The 24,974-nt window shown below is 41.6% G+C and overlaps 1 protein-coding gene across 5 annotated transcripts in view; it reads left to right on the top strand.

Annotated features, from left to right (window-relative positions):
* PCDH15 (protocadherin related 15) overlaps positions 1 to 24,974 on the top strand; it is an 826,977-nt gene that overhangs the window by 779,897 nt on the left and 22,106 nt on the right. For all 5 annotated transcript variants that reach the window (XM_064464573.1, XM_064464572.1, XM_064464569.1 and 2 more), the window contains 3 exons: positions 2,129 to 2,217; positions 14,242 to 14,418; positions 21,464 to 21,682. In XM_064464573.1, coding sequence (XP_064320643.1) covers positions 2,129 to 2,217; positions 14,242 to 14,418; positions 21,464 to 21,682 — 485 coding nt within the window. The remainder of the gene's footprint in view (positions 1 to 2,128; positions 2,218 to 14,241; positions 14,419 to 21,463; positions 21,683 to 24,974) is intronic.

Genomic DNA, 24,974 nt, shown 5'->3' with positions numbered 1-24,974 from the left:
ATTTAACCTGGAGTTTGCCTGATTCTCAGCAATGTATTCTTCAGACAATTATGGACATGAGACATCTGAACGTGCAGGCTTCCACCCCTATAATTTAGGCTAGTGCCTGCTATTTAGCATCACAGGACCTGGCTGTATTCTTGCTCAGTAGACTGGAAGTAGGAAAAACTTCCTAAGGAATGATGGGTCAGAGGATCCCTGGTAACTGCGCCCCAAAAAGCTTCCAGAGAGTGGAGCACTGTCAAGTGGTGCCTCGGGAAGAGCCTTTGCTTCCCCACACCTGCCACCTCTGCTCCCAGCATGCTTCCATTTCGCCTCAAGTGAAAGGAAACAGTTTCTCCCCACAGCTTTTCTTACAGTGGAGTTAAACCAGACTTAGTTCCTCAACCTAATGCTACTTTTAATAATTGAAAAACTAAAGCCTTTACAAATTTGGATAGCAAGCAAGTTATTGTTACTATAGGAACCTTAACTTTTTCTTGATTTTTTTTTTTTGTTCAACACCCTTGTTCTACTATAGCTTGTCAGGAATGTGTGTTTATTCATATTTTTATATACGAACAAGTAGTCATAATTGTGATTCCTTGAATATCAAAGGAACTAATGCCTTTTTTTAACCGTTGCATTTATGCAGTACTCGGTACATAGGTGCACAGTGGTTGCTTGAATTGGCTAATGTAGTTAATTCTATTAAACTGTTCACTGCTTTAGAGTTCCTTTCAATGATCATAGTCTAAAATTTGTTTTGAGTTCATTATAATTCTGTTTTTCTTACACAGAAGTCTGAACATGCTGATCAGTGCATCTGATGACATTTCAAGAACATTTAAATAATTCAGGTTGATTTAAGCTTCAAAGCTGGTGAATCAGTGTTTGATGTGGAAGTGTATTATGGCTTGTCTGCTGAAGTGCTTACAGGGCTCAGACTTCCCTTTTGAAAAACGGGTTGTTTTGTTCTTTCAGAATTGAATCAGCTAACTCCAATTTTTAAAATTACCAGGTTTAAAGTTGTCCTGTGTTTCCAAACTTACCTCCAGAATCCTCTCTAGGGAGGTGATTTGGAGTGTAATGTTTGCTCTCCTGCCTGTATGGATACGAGCCAAGTTTTAAGGAATGTTTTCTTTTCTCCACCAGTATGGGAAGTAACTGTTCCTTTCACAACCTAAGGGGAAGCTGGCTGTGCTAGCAAAGAGAGAGCCATTACAAAATGCAAAAATATTTAAAAGGGAGGAAAAAGCATGCAGTCATTCTACTGGAAGGCAGTCTTTTCTTGCGATAAAAATAGCTTGAGGAGACTAGATCAGGAGATGTGAAGCAGAGTTTGCCAGATCTGCTGAATTTCATGCATGCGTGTAGTGCGTTCTGCACGCTGACCGTCCACCATGCCGTTGAGAAAGAGAAGAGTTACATTGCTTTTGTAGCAGAAAATGCTAATGTGAGAGATTTGTTCTGAGGTCAGTCGGTTCTTTCCTGGGAACCCTGAATAAAGCACACAAGTATTGAGTGTATTGAAAGAGGCATTTTTCCTGTCCTTCTAAATAAGTGCAATTGTAAAATGCATGTGGTTCTGCACAGTTTTATGCCATATAGAGGGAGAAGCTAAAAAAAAAATATCAGATATTAGAATAACTCACACAGATGACTTCAAAATAGATGAACAGTTTCCTTTGTGAGTTTTCTAAAGAAGTATCATTGGTTTAGTTGAATTAATCTGCTATTTGCATTTACATTGGTGCAAGCTGCATATTTCCAAGGTTGGATTTTCCTGTCAAGTCATCAAAAATAATAAAATGCTCATAAGTGATTTTGAATACGGCATATGGGAGATCCATGATTCTGTATGTGAAGTCTAAACTATGAAGAACAGGTCTCGTAGTCCCTGCCTTAAAAAGCTATAATTCTGATGCAGTCTTGCAATTACAGTTCTAGTTAGATCTTTGCCTGCTGTTTATTGGTTTTGGCTGCCAAGCAAAGCAAGATTTCCCAGCTCTCTTATTTGGAATTAAAACGAGAAATCCGTACATCAGGGCATGGCTGTGAAGGCAGGAAGTAATTACTCCATTCTTTTTTGTGTGGGGAGGATGTTATGCATGGGAGTGCCAATTGAATTTCACTCTTTTGTTTCCAGGTCTCTGTGGTCAATCAGTTGGATATGCAAGTCATCGTCTCTAATGTTCCTCCCACCCTTGTGGAACAAAACAAAGATCAACTCATAGGGTAATACATTTATTTACTCTACAAATATCAGACAGATCACTGTTTTTGTGTTTAGATTCAGCAAGGACTGCTTCCTTTACACCACGATCTACTTTTTTTTGCCAAAAGACTTGGAAAAGAGCAAGTGGGTGTTTTGATGGGCAGCACAACTGGCTGGGTGACAACACTGCCTTCCCCCTCCCGCCCCCAATCCACAATTTTGCCCCTCTTCTGGAGAAGGCAGAGGTACAGAACTTCTTTGCTTACACATTTGCCCACTTTGCAGGCTCAAAGTAGGTTCAGAGCTGCCCCTAATATAGACCACAGTGGAGCCTCCAAACGCTGAGCACAGAACCTGCACCTGTCAAAATCCAGGGTGTAAAATGAATAAAGCACATCTCCAAAAGGTTGAGGCAGTGTGTCTCCGTGAGCTGTATTGCTTCACTATCCTTTTATTTGGGTTACATAGCTGTAAGGGAAAGCAGAATTTAGAAAACTTATACTGGTACAATTAATACCACTGGCATCACTACAGAAAATTTTAACTGCAAAAAATTGGTAACCGGGTGTCATTATTCAGGCCTAGCAGGTATAAAATGTTGTGATGGAGGGATGGGTAATTGGAAACATTAATGCTTTGCAATAAAAGCAAGGTATTTTATCATGCTGGAAGCCAGCTAAAATCCTTTTAGTAAAATATGTTTTAATAGCACTCATATACCACAACATCAGCAGCTTCCAGGCGTCAGGTTTTTACTTTTACCTTCTTTTTGTAAGACAAGGATGATTTTCTATGCTTTGTGTCATTAGGCATATAACCATGAATTAGGCAATATGGGAAAGCAAATACTATAGGAAATAGTTTAAAAACAATCTTTGTACTCTTCTATCAGTTTAATCAGTGATAAATGGCATTTTTCAGATTTCAGTAGGTCTGTTCCACCCTGGCTGTTGTCATACCTTTACTTCTCCATGGAAATTGAAATACTTTAGGGTTGATATTATCACTCACTGAAAAAGAAGTGTGTTGTCTCTAAATGGCTCGCGACTCCATTAGACTAGGAAAAAATGTCAACGAATTTGCTTCTGGAGATTTAGGACATGTTCCCCTTTTCTCTCTCTTTTTTGAGCCAGGGGTAAGTTAGCTCTGGTAGATTCTAAGGTCAGAAACACTAATTAAGTTGTTCAGGCAATAGCCTGGATTCACAGGGACTTCATGCCCTAGAGCTAAGAATAATAAAGGAGTCTGCGTGTTCAACACTTAAGATCCAGCTTTCCAAAAGTGTCAGGTGTTGGTGTTGGCTGGAGAGGTGAAGAACAATATCTCTTCCAGTGACAGTAATAGGAGAAGTTTGCTTCTGCTTTGCTAAGCCTTCAGGTTCGCCTCAGCGTGCTGCAGTGTACAAACTTTTCTTCACACAGTAACCTCCCGGGCTTCTGTTTTCTTGAGCGGAGAAGATGAACTCATGTTCTGTACCATGTGTTTCCACGTGATGTGGCAGAGATCTCGTGCTAAACAGGACTTAGGCTGTGCTTGAGATCCTCCCAGTTCTGGACTGTCCTGGAGCCAAAGGATCCACGGGCAAAATACAGACAGCTCTTACAGGAGGTGGTTTGAAAACAAGGTAGAACAAGCCTGGCTTGAATGAAGAATGTCAACCACATCGCACAGATGTCGTGGGACTGGGAGGGTGGATGCTGCAATGGGTGGCATGGCAGGACCAGCAAGAGCAGATTGCGTCTCGCCCTTTCACCATCCCTGCAAAAAACTCCTTTTGCAAACACCGGAGCATCTTGTTTCCAGCTCCCAGCACGTCTCAGCAGCGTTCAGTGCCACAACAATCAATCCTAGCATAACCGTACTCTTGCTTCTCTCCTCTGCGGCCCAGAGGAATAGCTGGCATATCATGCCACAGTCTTGGAAAGTGGCCGGGAGCCACGTTCCTCAGTCTCCATGCTCCAAAAAACTCTTTTCTGCCAGGTTGGAATCTTTTAAAACTTGTTTCATGCTGTTCTGGCCCTTGTGCCTAGAAGTCTCTGACAGCTGTGTAAATATTTCACAGTGGATGAAGCTTCCGAATGGGTATAAAAATTAGAAAAATAAAAAACATGGCCAGGTTTTGAATTCTCAAAATTAGCTTGGGGAGCCTTTACGTTCACGAACACTGTGAGGCCAGCAAGTGAACATAGGGTAAGAATTTCACTTCTAAGGATAGGCTTTCAAGGACAGCCTTTGCCAGAAGAGATTGCATTAGCTTGTTTTAAAATCGTCACATCCCTTATTGAAAATATTTGCAGAGAGCAAAAGTCTCAGAAATAATTTTGCATGTGTGTCCTTACCTGTTTCGCACAGAAATGTATTTCTTTCATTGCCATCTTCAAATTTATTGGATTTTCCTCCTGCAGTTTAAAAACACGTTATCTCCCTGGTTTTATAAAAGCTTTAATAATTCAGGCAGGACATAAAACCAAAATACTAGGAATTTGTGATTTTTCATATGCTATACAGAAGATACAACCACAGGCAAAAGGAAACCTAATAATTTGGAGACCTTCTCAGGCTAAAGTACTTTTGCCTAAAGAAGTTTCTGAGCCATTTCAAATAATGCACTAATTCATAAAATTAGAACACTTTGTACAATTCATTAACAGATAAAAAGGCTATATCATTAACTAAATTAATCACTACAGAGGTTATTCAGCTCTTTCTCCTCTCATTTTGGCACTGGAGTGATAGTAAATATTAATGCCTGAAAATATAACATTTAACCACCAATCGCAGTGCTCGATTGTGGGGAATGTTAGCGAAGTGGGTAGTTGGGCCATTTTTGAAATTATATTGATTTTTTGTAATAAAATAAATAGGGATTTAAACAACTTTGGAGAAGAAGTTATAACAGGTTCTTCCCAGTTGCCTGTAATTTTCGTTAGAGAGTGGATACAAGGTATTAAGAAATATATAATTAATTCAGTTCTTCCACTCTGGGAAGGCTTACTCAGCAGAGCCGCGAGATGTACGTTGGTTAATGGTCCAAAGAAAGGAAGCATACCATAGAAGACAAGTTTTAAACCATCTCTGTCTGTTTGGCCTTAGGAGTTTGGGCTTTTCGAGGGATACAATGGTGGGTGTATCTTCAGCTGGCATTTCTGATAGTGTCGTGACCCTTTGCTGTCATTCAGTAAGCACCTCAGTTTTCCTCCAACTGCTCTGATTTCATCAACAAGCTTTTCATATCCTCTGGACTGCACATCAGTTTCAGATTTGCCAACTTGTTCATCCGCTTTAACTATGTCTGTTCAGATAAGTCCATTTATGTCTGCTACAGAAGATGACAACAAAAATGGCGTGAGGCTTAGCGGGAAATTCAGTGCACGTTTCTCTCCTTCAGAAAACTTGGTGAAGGCACTCGACACAGTGTTCTGTAAGTATGGCAGTGTTTGTGAGTGCTTACTTGTAGGGCAAGGAACAGCATTTGAACTGGAATAAAATGGGCAACTTCATGCTCAGAGCATTTGGTTCTTTGGTTTTCACATGACTACAACTTAAGCCTTTAGCTAAAATCAGATGCGCCGCATTACCAGGAGAGACCTGTGTTTCTCTCATCGCACAGGTAATAGCAACGTCTTGTGTATTAAGTTCCCCTGTACGCACTTCTACAGGTGGCAAATCGCTTTCACTTAAATGGAATAATGGAGTGGCTCAGAATGAGTGCTTTCGTGAAATGTGCCTTAGATACCCCTCTTGAAAAGGCTGGGTTTGCCCTACAGCCTACAAACCCTACAAAATGGTGATAATAATGCTTAGGGAACTCTTCTTTCCTGAACTAGAGCCAGACAGTACCGTTTGGGCATCATTTTCAACATTAATGTTAACATTTTTTGCCTTGCGTGTGCTTTCTGAGCCGATCGGATGGGTAAAGAAAACACGTTTAGCTGCACTTGAACTGCTTTGGAGCTGTTAAAGAACGGTATGAGGATTGTCTCCTCACTTTCAAAAACCATGTGAGGTTTCCCATGTTCTTTCCTCCCCATAGTGACAAGCGAGCCCGGAAAGAACGGAGTTTCTTTTCTGTCCACATGAAGAAGATCTAGTGGTGGTGTGGGAGTCTTTCATTGGAAAAGAGGATCAGATGTAATCACCTCATACTGCTAATAAATGTGTATAGATACAGCAAGAGAGAATTGTTTGATTATTTATAATACATTATTAGTAAGTATTAATATTTAAACACTGAAATCTTGACTTCCCACATCAAGAGGTTTCTGTAGTCGCCCCTGTTTTCCGTGTGGTCTTGATGGTGATTCCCTTTATTATTTTTTTTTTTATAGTTTGGCTTCATAACAGACAAGTCGCGGTGCCTGTACTAGTGCGGAGGCAGAGGTCCCAAAATGCTCGTACTAGTTGTGTATTGTGGGCTTTTGAGCCTGCCGTCTCTCTGCACCGCTCCAGCATTTTCATTCTCCTGGGCTGAGGAATTTGGGTGCGTGCAGCCTCCTGGCCAGACCTGGCTCTGGAACTGGAATTCAGGTGCAGGTGTTCTTGAGTAGCAACTTTATCTGTCTTCTGGACGTTCGTGTGTATTGTGTGTATCTTAACAGAGGTTGTTCCCTACTTTTCAAGACAAAATTACTGGAAATGTGATAATTCCAGGGAACTTCTCCTTTATGTGTATTTTGGCCTGTTGCAGTCTGCAGTCCTTTAGTACCTGAATGGTTATAAAAGAATGGAGCAGTTCCATAGTTAAAGATGATCCATGTTGAACCCTCTGATGCAATATAGAAGTGACCAGGCAGTTTTTTACCAGACAAACCAAATGTAAAAGCAAATGTTGATCCTTGGAGACACACCTGAGCGAGTGTGTCGGATTATGAACATTCAGCTGCTAACTTAAGAGTTTGTATACATGAAGGTGCCATCGTTTCTCAAAGAAGTGTCTGCTCTGCTTTGCTGCATAGAAACTGTGGTCCACTTCAAAGAAATGTCATAATATATAGTATAGCAATATATATTGCTATCAGTTGTATATCATAATATACATCACATGTACGTTGCACATCATATATAATTTTATGTCTAATCATGGCATATGAGATAATATATTTTTCTATACAGGAGCTGCAATGCACAGCCCTCTCTTTAGGGAAATGTTTGAGAGTGTGGATGATTTCCCTTCAGTTGTGTTTTGCTGTTGACAGTATAGCAAATTCTGTTTTCTAATCCTCAGCTGCAGAAGGCAGTCGGTGGCATTTAAAAGGGAAAGCGGACGTGAGTGCTTTACGTGGCACTTGTGTGTATCGCTGTATTTCAGTTCTTTGTCTTCCTGCTTTCTTTTTTGTTAGAACGTCGGTATATTCGGTAATTGGGAGGGTGCGTGAATGCCTCTTAAATGCAGCATATTTATCACGATGTGGCTGTGTATAATGAAACCAGGTGTTATGAGGCATCGCTAGGATTCCAGCATTCTCGGTACGGTCAGCAAAGCCAGACACCACTACCCCTCATATGGGCTGCCTTAGAGGTGCTTGTTTGGAAGTGTAGTGCCTCTGAAAGTGCTCTTGACTCTCTTAAAATATTCAACCTTAGTGCACCAGTGTTTTTTCTTCTCCTCAGTCCATGAATTGGTAGAAAATAAGCTTGTCTCTCCTGCTGGATGTAGTTGCAGTATATAAATCACTCAGACTCGTTAGTTTTCCCACAGGACAAGTGCTATTCAGTTGCTTGCTTCATGATTTTTGCCACGTAATTACTGAATTAAGCCTAATGACAGGTGGCTGGACTTCTTGCGCATTGGGGTGGTGGCAGTGAACTTGCCATTAAACACTCTTCACAGCTAGCACTTGCTTTCCTCCCCGTTATTAAATGTTCTTTAGTCATAGGCACTGCTAGAGCTGCCCTGTTCTTTGCCTCAGCACTTTCTGACGCTGTTATATAGGTTCATTTTGCTCCTGGCACTCCAGTCCACCTCCCCTTTGCCTTTTCCCCTTCACTTCTTTGCACTGTGCTGTTTCATTCTAAATTAAATTGCAAAATTAGCAAATAAATAAATAATGAGATTAGGGGAACATTTGCCACCGACTGGCTGCATCGTATTTCGTATCCACCCTACATCTGGCTTTTCTTGGAGAATGCTTGTCCTGTAGTTCTCGCTTTGTACAGTGGTTAACTGAGCCCATTCCATGTCTTAGCTGATCTTAGCCTCCCTCCACTGTAATCAGGATGATTAATAATATTAGGCTGCCTTTATTAAGTCAGGTAATAGAGACCAAAGCTTATTCAGCTCCAGCTTTTCCACTTGCTACTTCCACTGCCAGCTGGGAAGCACTGGTTCAGCGATCTTCTCCCCCCTCCTCTCTATAATACCGAATGTTGTTCCGTTAATATATTTTCTCTGAAGTGCTATAATACAGTGCGCGGCTTCTCAGATAAAGCTGTAAACTTCTGCTTTATTCTGAAATTGCTTACTATTGCAGTAAAACCCTTTTGTGCTGAGATCTGAAGATATGTCTTCTGGGTCAAAGTCAAGATGTCTTTGTGTATTACTCTTTGGGCGAGCGTAGCATAATGTTCCTTCTGTGACTGGGAAAAATGATACTGAAATGAAATGTTGGAGTGCACGTAGGTTTTTTGGAGGACAGGATTACACATGATGAGCACAAAAAGAAGAAAAGAAACTCTAGCAATATGTAAGAAGGCACATTTCCTTTGTGGTGTGCAATCCAGTACGCTGTTATAGGATTAGGATAAGTATGTATAAAGACATTGTCTCTGGGTTGTTTTCTAAATAATTCAGATGATATTATATGCAGAGTAAATTGGCTCAGTGGTGCTCCTTCCTGCTAGATAGATGCCTTGTGTGTGGTATAAAAGTAGAAATAATCTTTGTCAAAAGGCTGTTTTATAAAGAAGTAGTCGTCTTAGGCTTGAAACAAACCCCAGTTCTGGCTTTTTTATTCTACGTTGCAGCACAAAGCAGGCTGACTGAGCTGACTAGTAAGGGTTTCTGGAGTTGTGTTGGCAGCTCCAAAGCAGCTCAGCCCTTCTCCAGAGGCCTCAGAATTGGTATAACCTTCCCTGCGCTCTATGGATGTTGTAATAAGGCATCTGGCAGCTGGGGCCCAAGTGCAGCAGCTCTCCAAAGCTGCAGCTAACTGCACAGGAGGGGCTGGACTTGGTCCTTATCTATTTGTGAAAGTACGATTGAAAATCCAGCAGGTTTGTTGTCAATTATTAACCTTGCAAAAAACTCAACACAGCCGGAATTTGGCTGATGTTGAGCAAAATTGAGAGCATGTACTCAGGTTAAACGAAACACTAGAAAAGTCTGTATTGATGCCTGCCGGCAGAGCTGAGTGCTCTCATCTGCGCATTGTTGCCAAATTTGCTTACATTTTCAAATACCTAGAATATAAATTCATTATTAGTACTCAGTTGTTTTGGGGAGCTAGAATTTTCAGTGGAGAAGCCAGAAGTTTGCAGATTATCTAGTCTCCAATTCAATTTCAAGTCTATGGTACTGCTTATTTCAGAGTCCTGAAAGAGAGAATGGATTCTTGTTTGGGGTTTTTTTTTCCCACTTCTTAAAATATTTTATGTGCTCCAGAAACACAGCAGGCTATCAAATCACTAAAGAACAGAAACATCTTTTTTTCCATAGAATATTCTGCTAAGAAAATTGTTTAGTTATTAAATTCAGGTACTGGTGAGGATCTAAAATTTTCTGCAAATTGATCTGTTTCTTTTGTGTGCCGATTCAGAGGATAAACGTACAACTTAGCAAGCTGTCTCAAGGGTATAGAAATACTGGAACGTGGCGGTGCTCTTTCACACCATGTCATGCATGTTCTCCACCAGGGACAACAGGGGGTCATTAAACCTTGCTGCTGACTTACCAAGACTTACACGATGACTGTTAGTCTAGTTGAGTTGCCGTTGCTGCTGGGCTCTCATGCGGCTGATGCCGTATCTCATATTTTGAGGTGAATTAACTGACTCTTACGGACTTTCACATTAGTTTTCAAAGATTCCAAGCGGTTCTTTGCATCTTTCCCAGTAGCAGCATCTCTGCCAGGCTGGGGCACGTGTCTGGCATGCCGGATTTGTGCAGCTGTTGGGGAGAAAGCACCACGATGCTGTGATGCCAGGGTGCACCCCTTAATTTAGTCCTCTGCTCAGTAGGGTCTCATCTGCCTGTAACGGGGTGCGGCAGCCTCAGCCCTGCCACGTGGCGTGACGCCTCAGGGGCGCGTGTCGGCTCGTGGGCAAAGTGCTGCGTGTGGCCCGGGAACAGGGTGCCTTATCTCAGATTTTGGGTGTCGGCCTGCTGGTTTCAGAAATGTTCTGGGAAGCGGGATGCCACCAGCCAAGGGAGAGCTCCACAAACCAACATAACTGGGTTTTTTTGCCTTTCCATCTTTTTTTTTTTGCATCCAAGGACAAAAAAAATAATTTCTGCACTTTCAGGGTATCTAAGTCTCCATTATGTCCTCAATGACAGTGAAAATCCTTTTGTCCTTCATTTAATTTCACTGGTGTCACTGGTGGGGATTCGCAAGCAGTGGTAATGAAGACGCACTGGGAGGCATTTCTGTTCATTACATTATTTCTGCAGAGCTAAATGGAGTTAGAGCAGTAGGAAAGTCTCATCGCCTGTTAAGTTGCTGGTTGTGCCTCTCACTACACCACTGTTGGGAGGACGGTAATTACCCTTGTTGCATTAACAAGTGACAGGCTAATTTTAAGCTAACTTCTGCTGATAAATAAAGTAGAACTGCAGACGCTGTTGTTACTTAAAGTGTGTGTTTTAAAACCTGGTCTTGTAAGTAGTACTACAAGCAGGTGGCCACTTTCAGTAGAGTTTTAAAACACTGCTGTGTTTTCAGCATCACAAGTTCAGCTGAATGACTTTTAAAATAACTCTATGGGGAACTGCCCTATTTTTAAGTGCATTCTTCAATTGCTACTTTTCAGTCTTCAGTGCATTTTTATTATATATTTCAACCTAAACATGCAATTTGTGTGTTTCAGGTGAAATATTATTGTCATTCCACTATACTTTGTGGTGTTTCTTGCAACGTCAGTTAAAGCCGATGGCTGCAATGTACCTGTTTCTCATAGAAAGTAGCATGCTATTTGTTCTTCACTTTTAATCATGTTTTAGACAAAGATATTCTCAAAGACAATGAATCCCAGCAGAAGCCATGCCAGGAATTTCTGAGGAAGGGGAATGTTGTTACCAGTTCTGCTAAAACTGAGCCTACGTTATAACCTTCCAGCCTTACAGGATGTTTCTGTCTTGAGTGAAACAATAGTTCTCCGCAAGGAGACAAAAGCATCCCCCCCTCTGCAGCAACAGGCGATGACGGTATGCTGATTAGGGAGGTAAATCTCTTACACACTTGGTCTATCTGAATCCTTGTGCAAAAGGCCATTCTAAAGATGGTTGTAGTTTCTTTTAGTCCCTTACATTTATGTAATGTTCGGGGGTGTTTTTTAATAGTAATCTGCATATCCCAGATTTGTTTTGTCAAGTTTTACCTGGGAGAATTACTGTCACTGAGGTGCCTGTGACCGGTTATCACCCTTGCTGCCAGGTAAATACATGCCAGAAGCAGAGATGAGTACAGCTTACCATATCTGCAAACAACAGGAGTCTTGTTTAGAGGATGCCAGTCAACAAGCAATGTGTCAGACAATCTACTGTTTTCATTTTCCCAACAAAAATGGCTCTGCACTAAGAGTATACATTTACTGCTAGGCTAGGACCTGGGTCTGGCAGACTTGGGTTTTTCAAAATCTTATAGAAAAGCTTCTATTTTAAGGGCCTGCTAAACTTTAAAACAAAGAGCAGAGAAACTGGATGGATAAATGTGAATCAGTGGTCTTGAAAAATTATGATACGGTGATACTGCTTTGACAGCATTACTGTACTTTGGAAATCTTGTGTCAGGAAAAAAAAAAAAAACAACAGCAAAATGTAACCTCAGCAACTGCAAAAAATTTTGTTCAAAACAAGAAGTGACTTAAAGTCATGGATGCCCTTTTTAATGAGATTTGTCTTCCTCCACACCCTAGTGCATCCGTGATACATCAAGCAGCATATTCCTTCTCATTCCCCTGCTTTTGCCTCCTAACTTAGCTATTGCCTTTTGATTTGATAGTCTAATAACATAAATTAGCCCAGAAAAATCTTGTGTTTTCCCATAACTCGTTCTGATAGAGTGTTTAGCCTTCCAGCTTCTCTTGTTTATTTCCCCATACTTTTTTGTCCTTGTATCCAACATTGATGCTAATAGTTTCTATGTCTTTGTTTATAAAACTCTTTGTGGTCTTTAACTGAACCCTCCTCATTCCCCATTTGGAAGCCTCATCACGCCGTTAGCAAGTCTGCATGCAAAGACGCTCTTCCCATTTTCCCTGAGATGTATTCTGTCCTTGCCCAACAGCCATGGTTAAAGCTCTTATGGCACTGTCTAAGCAGCTTTCCATTTTCCTTCTGGCTCCATGCGTTCTTGCCGGAGTTGGGCTCCCCACCGTCTTGGCTGCCAGCCCCAGCTACAGCCTCGATGGGAATACCGGTTCTCCCTGCGTCATACAGAATTTGATGGTCGTCCAGCTGAGCTGTAATACTTCTAAACCTCCTTTTTCCCTTGGGTGCACAGCGCAGCAGATACAGAGAAGCAGCCTGCTACAGGAACTCAGCAAATTGCCCGGGCCCCATTAGGGCAGTGGACCAGACAAAGAAGAAGGAAAAGAATATATTTTTCTAAAACTTTGTTAAGTTATTGTCCTTTCTAAAGCAGTTTGTTAGAGCAGGAGTGCCTTATGCTTATAACTTCTCATAAACTCCATATCTGAGGTACAAGCGTGCTTGCTATCTCTGCAGAAACTTCCCAGGAGCTCAGCGAGGTCCTTTCCCCATTGCTTTGGTGCCCCTGCAGGCAGTTCAACCTGGCGTAGGCACGAGTGCTATTTGTTTGTTTGGAGGGACATTCTGCAAACAGCCGCTCTCCCTTTGCCTTTTTGAATATTTTAGGAATAACATCACACGTTAGGACTTCTCCCATAAACAGTTCTGCATGGAAAACTGTAGAAAAATATGAGATTTTGAATTTAGAACAAAGGCTTCCAAAAGCACAAACGAAGATGTCTGCGGGCAGTCAGTTGTCAAAAAGAGGAAAGAATATTCAGTAATAAAGAAAATAGGTCATATGACAAGAATTAATAAAATGGCAGGTAAATGTCACCATCTCTAATAAATTTTAATTCCCCAGCATTGCATTTATCTCCTGTATTGACCTATTGCGATTCATGGACACATCCGCAGAGCGCGCCATTCGGTGCTCTGGTGGCCTGTAATGAATCCCTCTCTTTGGAAAATGAACAGATTTGTTTTGGTTTCTAGTTATGCCCCTGTGAGCTCGGGCGTAGCTGCCAATGAATTCTGTCAACCTGTCTTTCTTCTGCTTGTAGAACTTCTGCAGTTTATTTTATTTTTTGCTGTGGTAAACGTGTCGGCTCAATATTCCCACTTTCTTATGCCCGTAAAAGTTGCTCATGCCTTTTGGAGTAGCAGGTGTTCTGGCACCTGATACGTTGTGCTTTATCGGAGGGCTAGATAAAATATCCTACTGAAAGTGGTTGAAGTAGTTGTTTCTGTGGGTGAAAATTTATGGTATGCGCCCTGTGTAAGGCTGCAATTGAAGAGTTCTGAAATCATATAGCTTAATAAAAGGATGACAGGGTTTTTTTCTTGAAATATAGATGGTGTTTCCCATGAGCCTTTTAAACCTCAACTGATGTCATAAATACAAAGAGCAAGACTTAAGGACACTATTTCTGGTGACCTCTCCTAACACTTCTAAGCTTTTTCCAAGAGTTCGGCATTTCAGAGGTTATATTGGAGCAGAGGTTTTTTAAAAGTGCTCTGAAGGTTACCATCCTTCTAAGCCTGTGGTTTTTGTCTATTAGTATCTTGTTTGGGCTGTTTTCAGTCTTGATCAGCACAAATAAATCACTGCAGCTTTCTGGCTCCCTCTCATCTTTAGGATTTTGGAGCGCTATGTCCAAGACCAGATTCCCGGTGCGACAGTCGTGGTGGAATCCATCGGTGCACGGAGGTTTGGGGATGGGTACTCTGAAGAGGACTACACCAAGTCTGACCTCATGGTCTACGCAATCGACCCACAAACAAACAGAGCTATAATGAGGAATGAACTTTTTAAGTAAGTGTATTATTTGTTGCTCTTCCTATATTTCTATAGACTGTTTTGAAGCCTGTTGGTCTGTCTCTGTTAGCAAGTGGTTCAGCACAACAGGAACAGAAAAATCTGTTGAAGCAGTTGGTGCATGCCCCTAGACCTCCCCTGTGTGCAACTCGGGAGTTACCAACTTCACTAGGTTCAGTCCATTCCCTTCAGCTGAATGGCCCCAGTCACCGTGAGAGCTTGCAATACCTTTGGTCCTCCCTGTGGAGGAGCTCCCAGTTTAAATTCCTCTGAAGGGATTTACTTTCTATGTATCAAAACTTCTCTGAGATCTCCAAGCAAGGGCTTTGGTGCTCCAGTCATCGACCTTCAGGCTTCCGGCAGTTTCCATTTGGAGCATATCCCTTTCTCTTTTCTTTCTTGTGGAAGCTGAAGAAGAAAGGGAAGGGGAAGGAAGAGCGGTGGTTCACCCCTCGTCTGAAGCATAGACATCAGGGCATGGCGCAGGTGTGCATCGACATCCAGGATATCAGTACTGCTCTCACTGGGCTGGGCGGACAGATCTGCGCGGGCCCATCCCACCAGCTGCTACAGGAGACAGGGAACAGCAGCAGACAGGCCACTTATATTCGCAATTTGACATCATTTTGCCTCTTCAATCGACTTCCAAATTAGCAGTTAAATTCCACTGTCACATAGAACATAAGAGGCGCTTTTTATTGACTGGTTATAGTCACAGTGTGTTGCCAGTGAATGGGCCAGCTCTGGTCACTGCAGCAGAGCGGTTTGATAGGGTGCCACTCTGCTGGGGCCTTTGCACCTTCGCAGAGGTCCAGTGGGACATCGCTCTGGCGTTCGGCCGCTTTGGGGGCCAGCGGCAACTCCACTCTCTGCGTGAATAAGAAGAGAAGCCAGAGATTACAGGGTTGAGGTAATGAAATTAAGATAGTCTCTTTACGTGGGTTTTCTGAGTCATCGCTAGCAGCAAGTAGGTTCTAAGACAAAATTAGTATCTCAACCCGTTCAGCTGCCGATGTATCAATGTGGCTGTAGAATCATTATGTTAGAAACTGTATTTTTGTGTTTCAGCGTTCTGCATATGATTCAAACCAACGAAAATGCAAATCAGGCTGCTCATCTAGAGCAGCCACTATCTTTTGGGGTTTTTTGCGTGTGGTTCGCCTTTGCGTTTGCATTTTATCTTGGTGAAAACTAGATCAGAGTGTCCGTGATGGTGTAAAGCAGCATGTCAGTCAGCAGCCTAAAAAGCAAATGGCTGTGAGCCATCTCGGTGGACTGTCATTGAAAAGGGGCTTGTTCTCCCAGGGTCTTAATTTACTACCGATGAATTATAGCATACTAAAGCTCTGCATATATTTGGAGTTTATAGGCTGGAAAAGATCACTGTGATCAGTCTGATCTAGTATAATAAAGACCATAGGAACTCCCAAGATTAATTCTGCTTTGAGCATGTCTTTCAGCAAAGCAACTGCTCAAGGAAATCCAGTCAGCTACAACCTCTGTTTTGTTATTGCAGGGTAATTATTTTTACTGTCAAAAATTAGAAAATTAGGCCTTTTTTCTTCCTTTTTTTGTAATTTGTCTAGATTCAGTCATAGAGTTTTATTATAACTTTGAGTTCTAGATGGAAGCATCCGGTTGGTGCTTTTAATTTCTGGGTCCCACCAAGGTCTAGGCTTACGATTACATCATCCTCTTAAATTTTTTTTCTTGAGAAGTTCCTCGACCTCTGCACTCTGGGCTATGTTTTAACTCTTTCAATCACTTACAGGTTTCTCTGAACACTTCAGTCTTCCAGCATCACCTTCTGAACTAAGAATAGAAAAATCAGATGCAGTTTAGCAGTGGTAGCTTTCAGGGAGGTGGCAATAAAGCCTCCTTCCTCCTGGGGGCCATTTTTGTTTGTAGGAATCTCCAAGGTCATACAGTCTTTTTAGGTCTGGTGATGTGCTGGGAGTTCGGGTTCACTTATCCGCCGACAGAGCTGCAGATTGTTCCCAGAATGGGGTCTCTGTGATTTTCTTTCTCCCATTTTTATTCAAGAGTGGAAGAGTAAATTAAGGAAACCTGGCAGGAAGCCAGCAGAAATCCCTGATAGATAATCAATTTCCTTTCTTTCTGAGGAAAAGTGCCGGTAAATCTTCTTGCAGTGCTCCTGTAAGTGACTGTTGTACCCCAACCCACCCCCAAAAGTAGCCTCAGTGAAATGTATCCTACTGCCTTACACCCAGACTATCTACTGATCCCTCTTTACCATTACTTTTCCACTTCTACAGTTTGTAAATTCATTAAGGTCTGTGTTTTCTTCCAGTCATAGCCAGTTTAGAGTACGGCCAAAGTGGTCAGAAAACGTGTCCCTCTTCATTTGGGTGCCTTTTGAAAATACAGGAATGTCTTTTTAGAAATGTTTGTGTGTCCAGTGAAATACACAGACTAGAACAATGTTAAGATAGGTCAAAAAAGCATTTTTTTCAAATGTGAAGGGTGCCTGGTCTGCAAATGTATGGGGTATCGGCTTAGAAACAACCTCATTAAAATGCTCCATGTGCCTGCATGCTCAGCTTTTTTTTTTTTTCTTCTTCTTTTTCCTCTTTTTTCTCTTCAAAAGCTTTTAAATATTTAAATGGGCAAAATCCCGAGGAATGCTTTCCTAGCTTTAGAGTGAGTAAGTGTCAACTGACTAAAGGAAGGAGAAAAATGAAGTGAGAGTTTTGTAGCCTGACATCTGAAGTTAACAAGTTTTCACTAGCAAGGGGGTGAATCTCAAGAGATTTGGCTCAGCTCAGGTGCCTACCCAAATCTAAAAGGAATTCCTTCTGAGACCATCTTTCCTGGAGTTTTGATCTTTAGAGGGATGGATCAATGTAATTCCCTCCCCAGTCACAGGACACAGTAGCAATGGTTGTCCCCTCGTTGGGAAGGGATTGCCAAGAGTCACAACCATCCTCCTGCCAGCCAGGAATCTGCTCCGGATCCTGGCAGAAGAGATCAATAAGAGAAAGGTTCATTTAATAAACTTGATATAACAGGAGAAAGGTTAGAACGTCCAAAAGAGATGGACCCCCTGTTTTTAAAATTTAATTAGCAATAAGGAATATAAACTTAGCCAAGGTATTTTCCAAGTGTTCAAAAATTTCATGATGTGTATAAAGGAGAGAGAACTGTACCAACAGCACAGATTTAGCACATGAAATCTGCCAGTTGTGATTTTAACACAACATACAAAATTATTGGGTATTGGAAGATACCTGTGGCTTTTCTTAAATGGGCTTTTTGGGAACACCCTGCTGTGTTTCTGCTTATGAAACCTAGTGGAGGCCCTGACTGTAACAGAGTTTATGTTAAACCTGACGCTGTCTGGAAACAATTATCTGCAAAGGTCTTTTAAGGAATGTAGGGGTGAGCTGAGGACAGGGTGGAGCAGAGCGACCTGTTCCCACTCGCAGGTGGAGGACTGCTGGCATACAGACAAACATCACGGGTAACTCATCCTGGTTGGTGCTGGCAGCCAGGCACAAGTCAGAGCAGTGTTGGGGTCCCAAAGGTGCTTGGCTTTACACTGGAGCTGGGAGGAAAGGATACTTAGGACAGGTAATGCCCATCAGCAGCTGAGCAAAGTCATACTCATGGCCAGCCACAGAGCTGCATTTCTACAAGAAGTAACCGCCACTAAACCAAAGCTAATGTTTGAGGCTCCCACAATCACCCCTGGGAAATGTCGCTCCAAGCCGTCACGTCATGTCCAATGGTCATTAATGAAATGGAGATACAAGGAGATGCGGTGTGCTCTGGATGTGCTGGATTAATGCTGCTGGGCACGACGACAGCTCGTGCACAGGCTGTGTCATACTCGCTACCAGGCTATTTTGAATGGGCTGCCTCACATCCAGAAGTCCCAGATGAGGAACCCAACCCCACATATTTGCGTTCAAGCAAAATGTTTGGCTAGAAAACTAAGACTTGATTTAGAAGCCATGGACATAACAGCCGTGCTGTGTTTGTCACTGCCAGCTGCAGAAACCCCATGTGTCGCTCAAGAAAGGCTGATTTTTCCCTGTCCTATACTTTGTAAGACTGATATGCAATGAGAGATACATACTTTTCCTTAAGACTGCTATGGCTGATTACCTGACATCTTTATTAATCAGGAATCTGTCTGGTTACACCAAAAAATGTGTCTGAATAGTAACTGTGCTTTGTTACTTCCTCCCTCTACCACAAACTCCTAAAAGACTTTGAGGCCACTTAGATAATTTTACAGACTGAAATGATCAGCCTCCTTTTTTATCTTTTATATGAAAGAGGGTTTGATTTATTGGAGCATAAAAGCCAGTTGAATCCAGAATATTTCTCCTGCATGTATTAAGTGGAAAATGTCCACCATTAAAAATAAAATGCTTACCCTGTCTGAATCTTTTGCACAATGTGTCATGTTTCATCATGGAGTAAATGTGCACAGTTGAGTTACGAACCTGTTAAAATAGGGTTTGTCAAGAAAATGCTAACAGAATTTTAACTGAGAGATTGTTAAAATCAGCCAGAGGTTTAGTGCTGTCCTACTTGAACGCTTTTGCCAACTCAGAGGACGTGTAACATGCACCAGTGACATCTAGTGTACAGCAAAAGAACTAGAGCTCGGTTTATGTCTTATTAATCGTCATTGCAGGTCTTCAAGCTGTGAAAAGGGATTTTTGCTCAAATACCAAGAAAATGTTTTGCGGAAGAAATCAAATAATTTGTTGTGAAAATCAGCAGAGGGTACTACAAAGGGAAATTATTCTTCAAAATGCCTTGGGTTGCTTTTTGTGAGAGTGTGGGTCTGTGAATGAGCAACCTCTGCTGCTCTTTGAAGTTAGTATTGTGAAACCAGCACCATTTCATCAGTCGGGATGACTTGTTCTGCGTGTTATGAGATCCTGCGAGTACGTTACACGCACAGATCAGAGTGCATTTTCCCCAAAGTTCCAAAAAAACCCAGGGACAAACGAGGCGATGAGGGTTTATCAGTAAATTAATTTGAGAGGAAATCATTGTAAAAAATCAACACCCTTTAAGAAATCGTCTTTTAGGAGTGTAATTTGTGTCTCATGATCAGACTAAGGAAACAAAAGCTATTTCAGACTTTCTTTAGACATTCAGAGTTTATATGCAGAATCCTTTCAGAATACTTTTTTAGCTGTTGGTTTTGTGGGTTTTGTTGTCTCAGCACTTTTCACTTGACTATCTTTCTCCAGGATGGCCACTGTACATGTAGGGTCTGGGGCTCTGCTATAGCCAAGAGCCAGTAGGATCCTCCTCCGTGCTAATGGGTGCGTCCTACTTTGGTCTGTATCGCAGGAGCCTGCTACTTGGCATCTAGTGAGACAGTCAATCCTCATTTCAGAAGTGATCCAAGAATTTTTATTTTCCTTTGGAAGTTAAAGCCTTGGCCAATGTATTTTTTTGAGATAAAGCCTTGGCCAAAATCTTTTTTTCGAACTCCTAAATTAAGTTTCTTTAACAAATAGACTGTTTGCTGTCAAAAAGTCATCCAACAGAAAATTTTCCATCATACGGGAAATGAGGTCATGTGATTAGGATTTACATTTGGCTACCTGTCTTTAAACTGCCAATTATCAGATCAGATATTGAACTTCTTCCACTGCATTTGCTTTTTCAGAGACTGATCCAGTCCTTTGCTTGGTAACTATGTTTTTGCAAGTTCCTCTCGAAGGTGATGCACAAACGGAAGACAGATGTTGTTATAGGTTGCAAGCAGTGGCAGCAGCGCATGGTTCCTGATTAGCTAATACCCTAGTTTTGCCTAGGATCTAACTCTGTCTTAACAGTGTGCCTTGAGGCCTACCTGAAGCCAGCGTTTTTCTGATAGCCTGTTGTTCCTGTAAGTAGTAACGTTAGTCAAGGTTGTTCCAGTATCTGGCAGTGTTTGGAGAACCCCTGAAGGTTAAATTACAGTTTATTATAAGCATTTAGTGCTTTTCCTTTTAGAAGAGGGGTGACGCTCCAGAAGAACCGGCCTGCATCTTGTCACAAAAAGATAAAGAGGAGGCAGTTTACAGTTATCTCTATTTGTCATCTTCTGTGACCTCCAATTAGACTTTTAAGGAAACAAGTAAGTGACGATGATGCAGCATTTCCTAAAACGTTGTGGTTTTCCTTGTTACAATTCTCCTGCATCTCTCAGGGAAGTGGCTACAGACGCCACCCAAAAATTGCCACGATGGAGAGGATGCTGTCAGATAGCCTGAAGCCTCAGCACTGTGCCAAACGTTGAGAGGGCACATCTTCAGCCACTCTGATGTTCCCTCCCACTGGAGATGAGTCCGTCTGATCATTGTCCCTCTGTGTTTCCCTCTTGCCATCAGTCACACTATAAGAGGAAAGTCTTACTCAAATAATTCAATACAGCACTACAATCTAAGAAAACAGCAGAGACACGGAGGCGAACGAGGCAGAGCAGATGTGAGAATGAGGTTCAGAATTGAAGCCACTGGGGGGAAGGGAGCAGGGATTAATAAAACCATAGGTTTTCCAAATCCCTTTTCTTTTTAATGCTGACAGGGAAGTCAAAAAGGAGCCAACTGTAGGCTATCCTTCCAGCTGAGGAATTTCTCTAGGAAGCTGAGGAGAGTCCTCTGAAAATTACCTGCTTTTAGAGTAGCATCAGATTGATCTTTAGGCCAAAGTGTTCTTTAGGGGTGTGTGCAGGAGAGCTAGTTAACCCTCTGCAACAGACCACTGAAGGAAAAAGCACAAAGCAAGCCATTTGCCATGCTGCTCTCAATGGCGCGGAGAACTTTTTGCCCCTATAAATTAGTATAAGCTTCAGCTCACCTCTCCTTTTTGGTGTTTAAACTCTGTTCCGGTATTAAGTACATTGGAATTATTACTGACATAGGGATTACAGGGAATTACTAATATTCTTAAGCACATAAAGAAGTAGTATGTACTTTATCAGACCATAGCTATTAAGCCAACTATGCAGGAATTCAAACACAGTTAATGAACTTGGCTGTAATAGTCTTCTTTTGTGACGTTGAAGGTTCCTGGATGGCAAACTGCTGGATATCAATAAAGAGTTTCAGCCGTACCTGGGGCAGGGAGGACGCATCCTGGAGATCCGCACCCCAGATGTGGTAGCGAATGTCAAGAAGCAGGCGCAAGCCGTAGGCTACACGGAAGGCGCGTTACTTGCTCTAGCCGTCATAATCATCCTTTGCTGTATGCCAGCTATTTTAATAGTTATGGTCAGCTACAGACAGTAAGTACCCCTCCTCCTTTTTGTGGTAGCAGCGTTGTAGTAGGGATGCTGCATTTCGTAGCAGAACTGCTTTGAAAATTATCCTTCATTGCAAGGAAATTATTATGCAGGGAAATATTTTTCATTTCCCTCTCACCACAAGAGTCGTTCAATGCTTGTGCATGGAAAGAGAAAATGCACGGGAAGTGCATCGTGCTGTATTTTCTAAAGCTGTGGTGCAGTAACTGTTTTAGAGTACATGTCGAAACACAAGCTCAAAAGCCAGATGTTTGAATCACAAGTGTAGATTCAGAGATGAAGTCCATGCCAAAAAAAAAAAACCTAAAAGGAAAAAAAGGTGCTGTTTCAATAAATGAATCAAAAATGAAATTTTGCTCAGGCAAAATAAGAGGACTCAACTGTTTTTGTTTAAATCATAAGTCTAGAGAGCAAGTGTGCTGGGGAGCGGCTGAGGGGGCTGGGGGGGTTTAGCCTGGAGAAGGGGGGGCTGAGGGGAGCCCTTCTCGCTCTCTGCAGCTGCCTGAGAGGGGCTGGAGTGAGGGGGGGGTCGGTCTCTGCTCCCAAGTAATTAATGATAGGACGAGAGGAAAAGGCTTCAAGCTGCGCCAGGGGAGGTTTAGGTTGGATATTAGGAACAATGTCTTTACTGCAAGAGTGGTTGGGCACTGGCACAGGCTGCCCAGAGAGGCGGGGGAGTCACCGTCCCTGGGGGTATTTAAAAGTCGTGTAAACTGGGCACTTTGGGTCATGGTAGTGTTGGGTTGGCGGTTGGACTTGATGATCCTAGAGGTCTTTTCCAACCTTAATTATTCTACGATTCTACAAAATACTCAGTTATATTTTTTCCCTATCTGTATGCTGCTTAATTGCCAATGTTTCATGAAGAATTGATTTCATGCCATTTTAGCACTATATAAAGCAGCATACACCAGAAAGAACCTTCTTGATATTTTCACTCACCTCTTGTAGACTCAAGAGGTTTAAGTAATTGGGCTTATATACTAATTAAAGGATCAACATCACCAACAAGTTCCTCCCAACTGAGCCTTTTCAGGTCCACTCATATTTAAAATCAATGCATTTGGACTTAAAGGCTGTCTATTTATTCTTTAATTTCTTCTCGTGAAAGATTTCTAATTCCACATGCATGCTCTGAGCATAATATGCCCTCATTATGGAAAACCTGTGCTCCACAGGACCGTGTAGGAAGGAGTTCCCAGAGCCCTGATGGATTTTTTTGTTTGTTTTTCTTTTCTGTTTGTTTTGTTTCTACAAAAAAAAAAAAAAATGCTTTGGCATCTGCTGCCTTCGTTGTGTTGAGGGCAATGAAGCGTCAGTGCCTCTGCAGACTCCTGCTGCATCGGTCTGTGAGAGGAGAGGGCACGGAAGAGCTGATATACATGTATTACATTAAAGCAGTTACAATCTCAGTGTTGCAATAGATGTAGTGAGGTACGATATGCCAGGTGAGCTTTAAACTGTGCATTTTTCCTTTCTACGCTGCAGGTAGGAGTTAGCAAAGCACTGTGTTAGTCACCATTTAAGAAGCATATCCTACATGAAAAAACAGCGGCCGCCTTGAGAGCGCGCTCCTTAGTGACATCAGAAAAACAGCCAAGGATAACCGCTTCTTGATGGTTACTGCATGTTCTTTGGATTATAGTTACATCCAAGTTTCTCCAAACGATTTGGCCCAAAATAAGTCTTTCAAAGGAGTTTGAAAGAGCTTGACAAACTGCTGCGCCTTTGGGATGGCAGTGCAGCTCAAAGCTGCTTTACTTCTCCCAAAATTGTATACAAAATTTCCTTCAGTGAAGCACTACTGAACCGGCTCAACTTACAATTAGTTTCTTACTGTTGTTATCTGAATTGTCTGTTTCTTTAAGAAACCTGATAGCACTATTTTTCCTTGATATCTGTTAGATTATCAAAAGATTAACAATCTCTTTTAAGAGCTTTAAGGAACCCACCTAACATCATTTCATCAAAAAAAATCCCATTTTTGTTGTCTGGAAGCATGACTTGGAGTTGGATTTATAGCACAGTAATGTGCATAAACTACACTTTTATGAAAAGTGTATCACTGAAGAGTGCCAAAGAAAATAAAAGGAATTTTAGTGTTAATATCAATACCAAAAGCTCTCCTGAGCCTTATGGTTTGTTTTTGCATTACAGCCTTTTTTCTCCTTTTCCAAAGCAGTTTCAGCATTTTTCCTGGTACCATTCTGGCAAATCAGGTGCTCCAGTCTGCCACTGAGTGTAGAGTTTATAGCGGGATAAACGTAACTGTCACACTCACAGCACATATAATGGAAATGTTAAGATTTTCTCACTGTTAAAACTTCTTACGTGCGGTAGGTCTGTTTTCGAGTGCTTTCCAGATCAGTGATCAGTGTACTGAATTTTGTCAAAATAACAGTTACTGAAAACTCATTTGACTTATAAAATTACCCCTGTCAAAGTGCAGCTCAGTGCCTACATTTATGACTCGTAAACAAGCCAGAAACTATTATTATTCTTTTCTGTTAAACAGTGTCTTTGAAATACACAACCCCAGAAGGTAGCTATAAATAATATATTATTTGCTAATCACAAAAGACCGGAATCTTCTAAATAAAACCAAAAATAATACTACTTCGCTATTGAAGATGTTTTCTATAGCATTCTTGAAATGTGTTAAAATGAGAAAACAGTTATAAAAATGCCCCCCCTAATAGTCTACCTGTTAAAGAAGTATCACGAGGTATATTCCTGGTTTCATTACTTATTCCTTCCTGCGCGCGTGCGAGGGAGTTAATTTCTGTCAGCCCAAAGCAGTTTCCCCTGCTGTAATTCCTGTTCATGCTGACTGCAAAATTGTTTCAGGAGTATCACAAAGAGCACCTAAACACTGCTCAGCTCTGGAAAGTATGATTCTTTAAACATGTCATTAATTCTGTAATTTTATGTGTGGAATAATTAAGCAGCATCTAGTTTATTACTCCTATTAGGTTTGCTGTTTAGGACAATTGTTGCAACCAGAATTCATTTAACCTTCCTTTTTATCTCTTTATCTTTTTTTGCATAACAAAACAGATTCAAAGAGTAAGTACTTCTTTTCAGCTTTGTTTCTAACAGATTGCATAGGAATACTGACAGCCTACCAGTCTTTATTTTTAAGAAGAAAGGGTACCTGATATTTAGTAAGAGTTACTTCCTATACTCCAACTCGTTCCTGAACACGTTGTGTGCGAGGTTAAAAGTTACTTATTCAGCTACTCCGTATATTTTATCATCGCATGGTAGCACACGT

Source organism: Phalacrocorax carbo, chromosome 13 (genome assembly GCF_963921805.1).
Source record: "Phalacrocorax carbo chromosome 13, bPhaCar2.1, whole genome shotgun sequence".
Lineage (NCBI taxonomy): Eukaryota > Metazoa > Chordata > Aves > Suliformes > Phalacrocoracidae > Phalacrocorax > Phalacrocorax carbo.
Note: the sequence above shows the minus strand (reverse complement) of the source record. Positions and strands in the feature narration are given on the sequence as shown.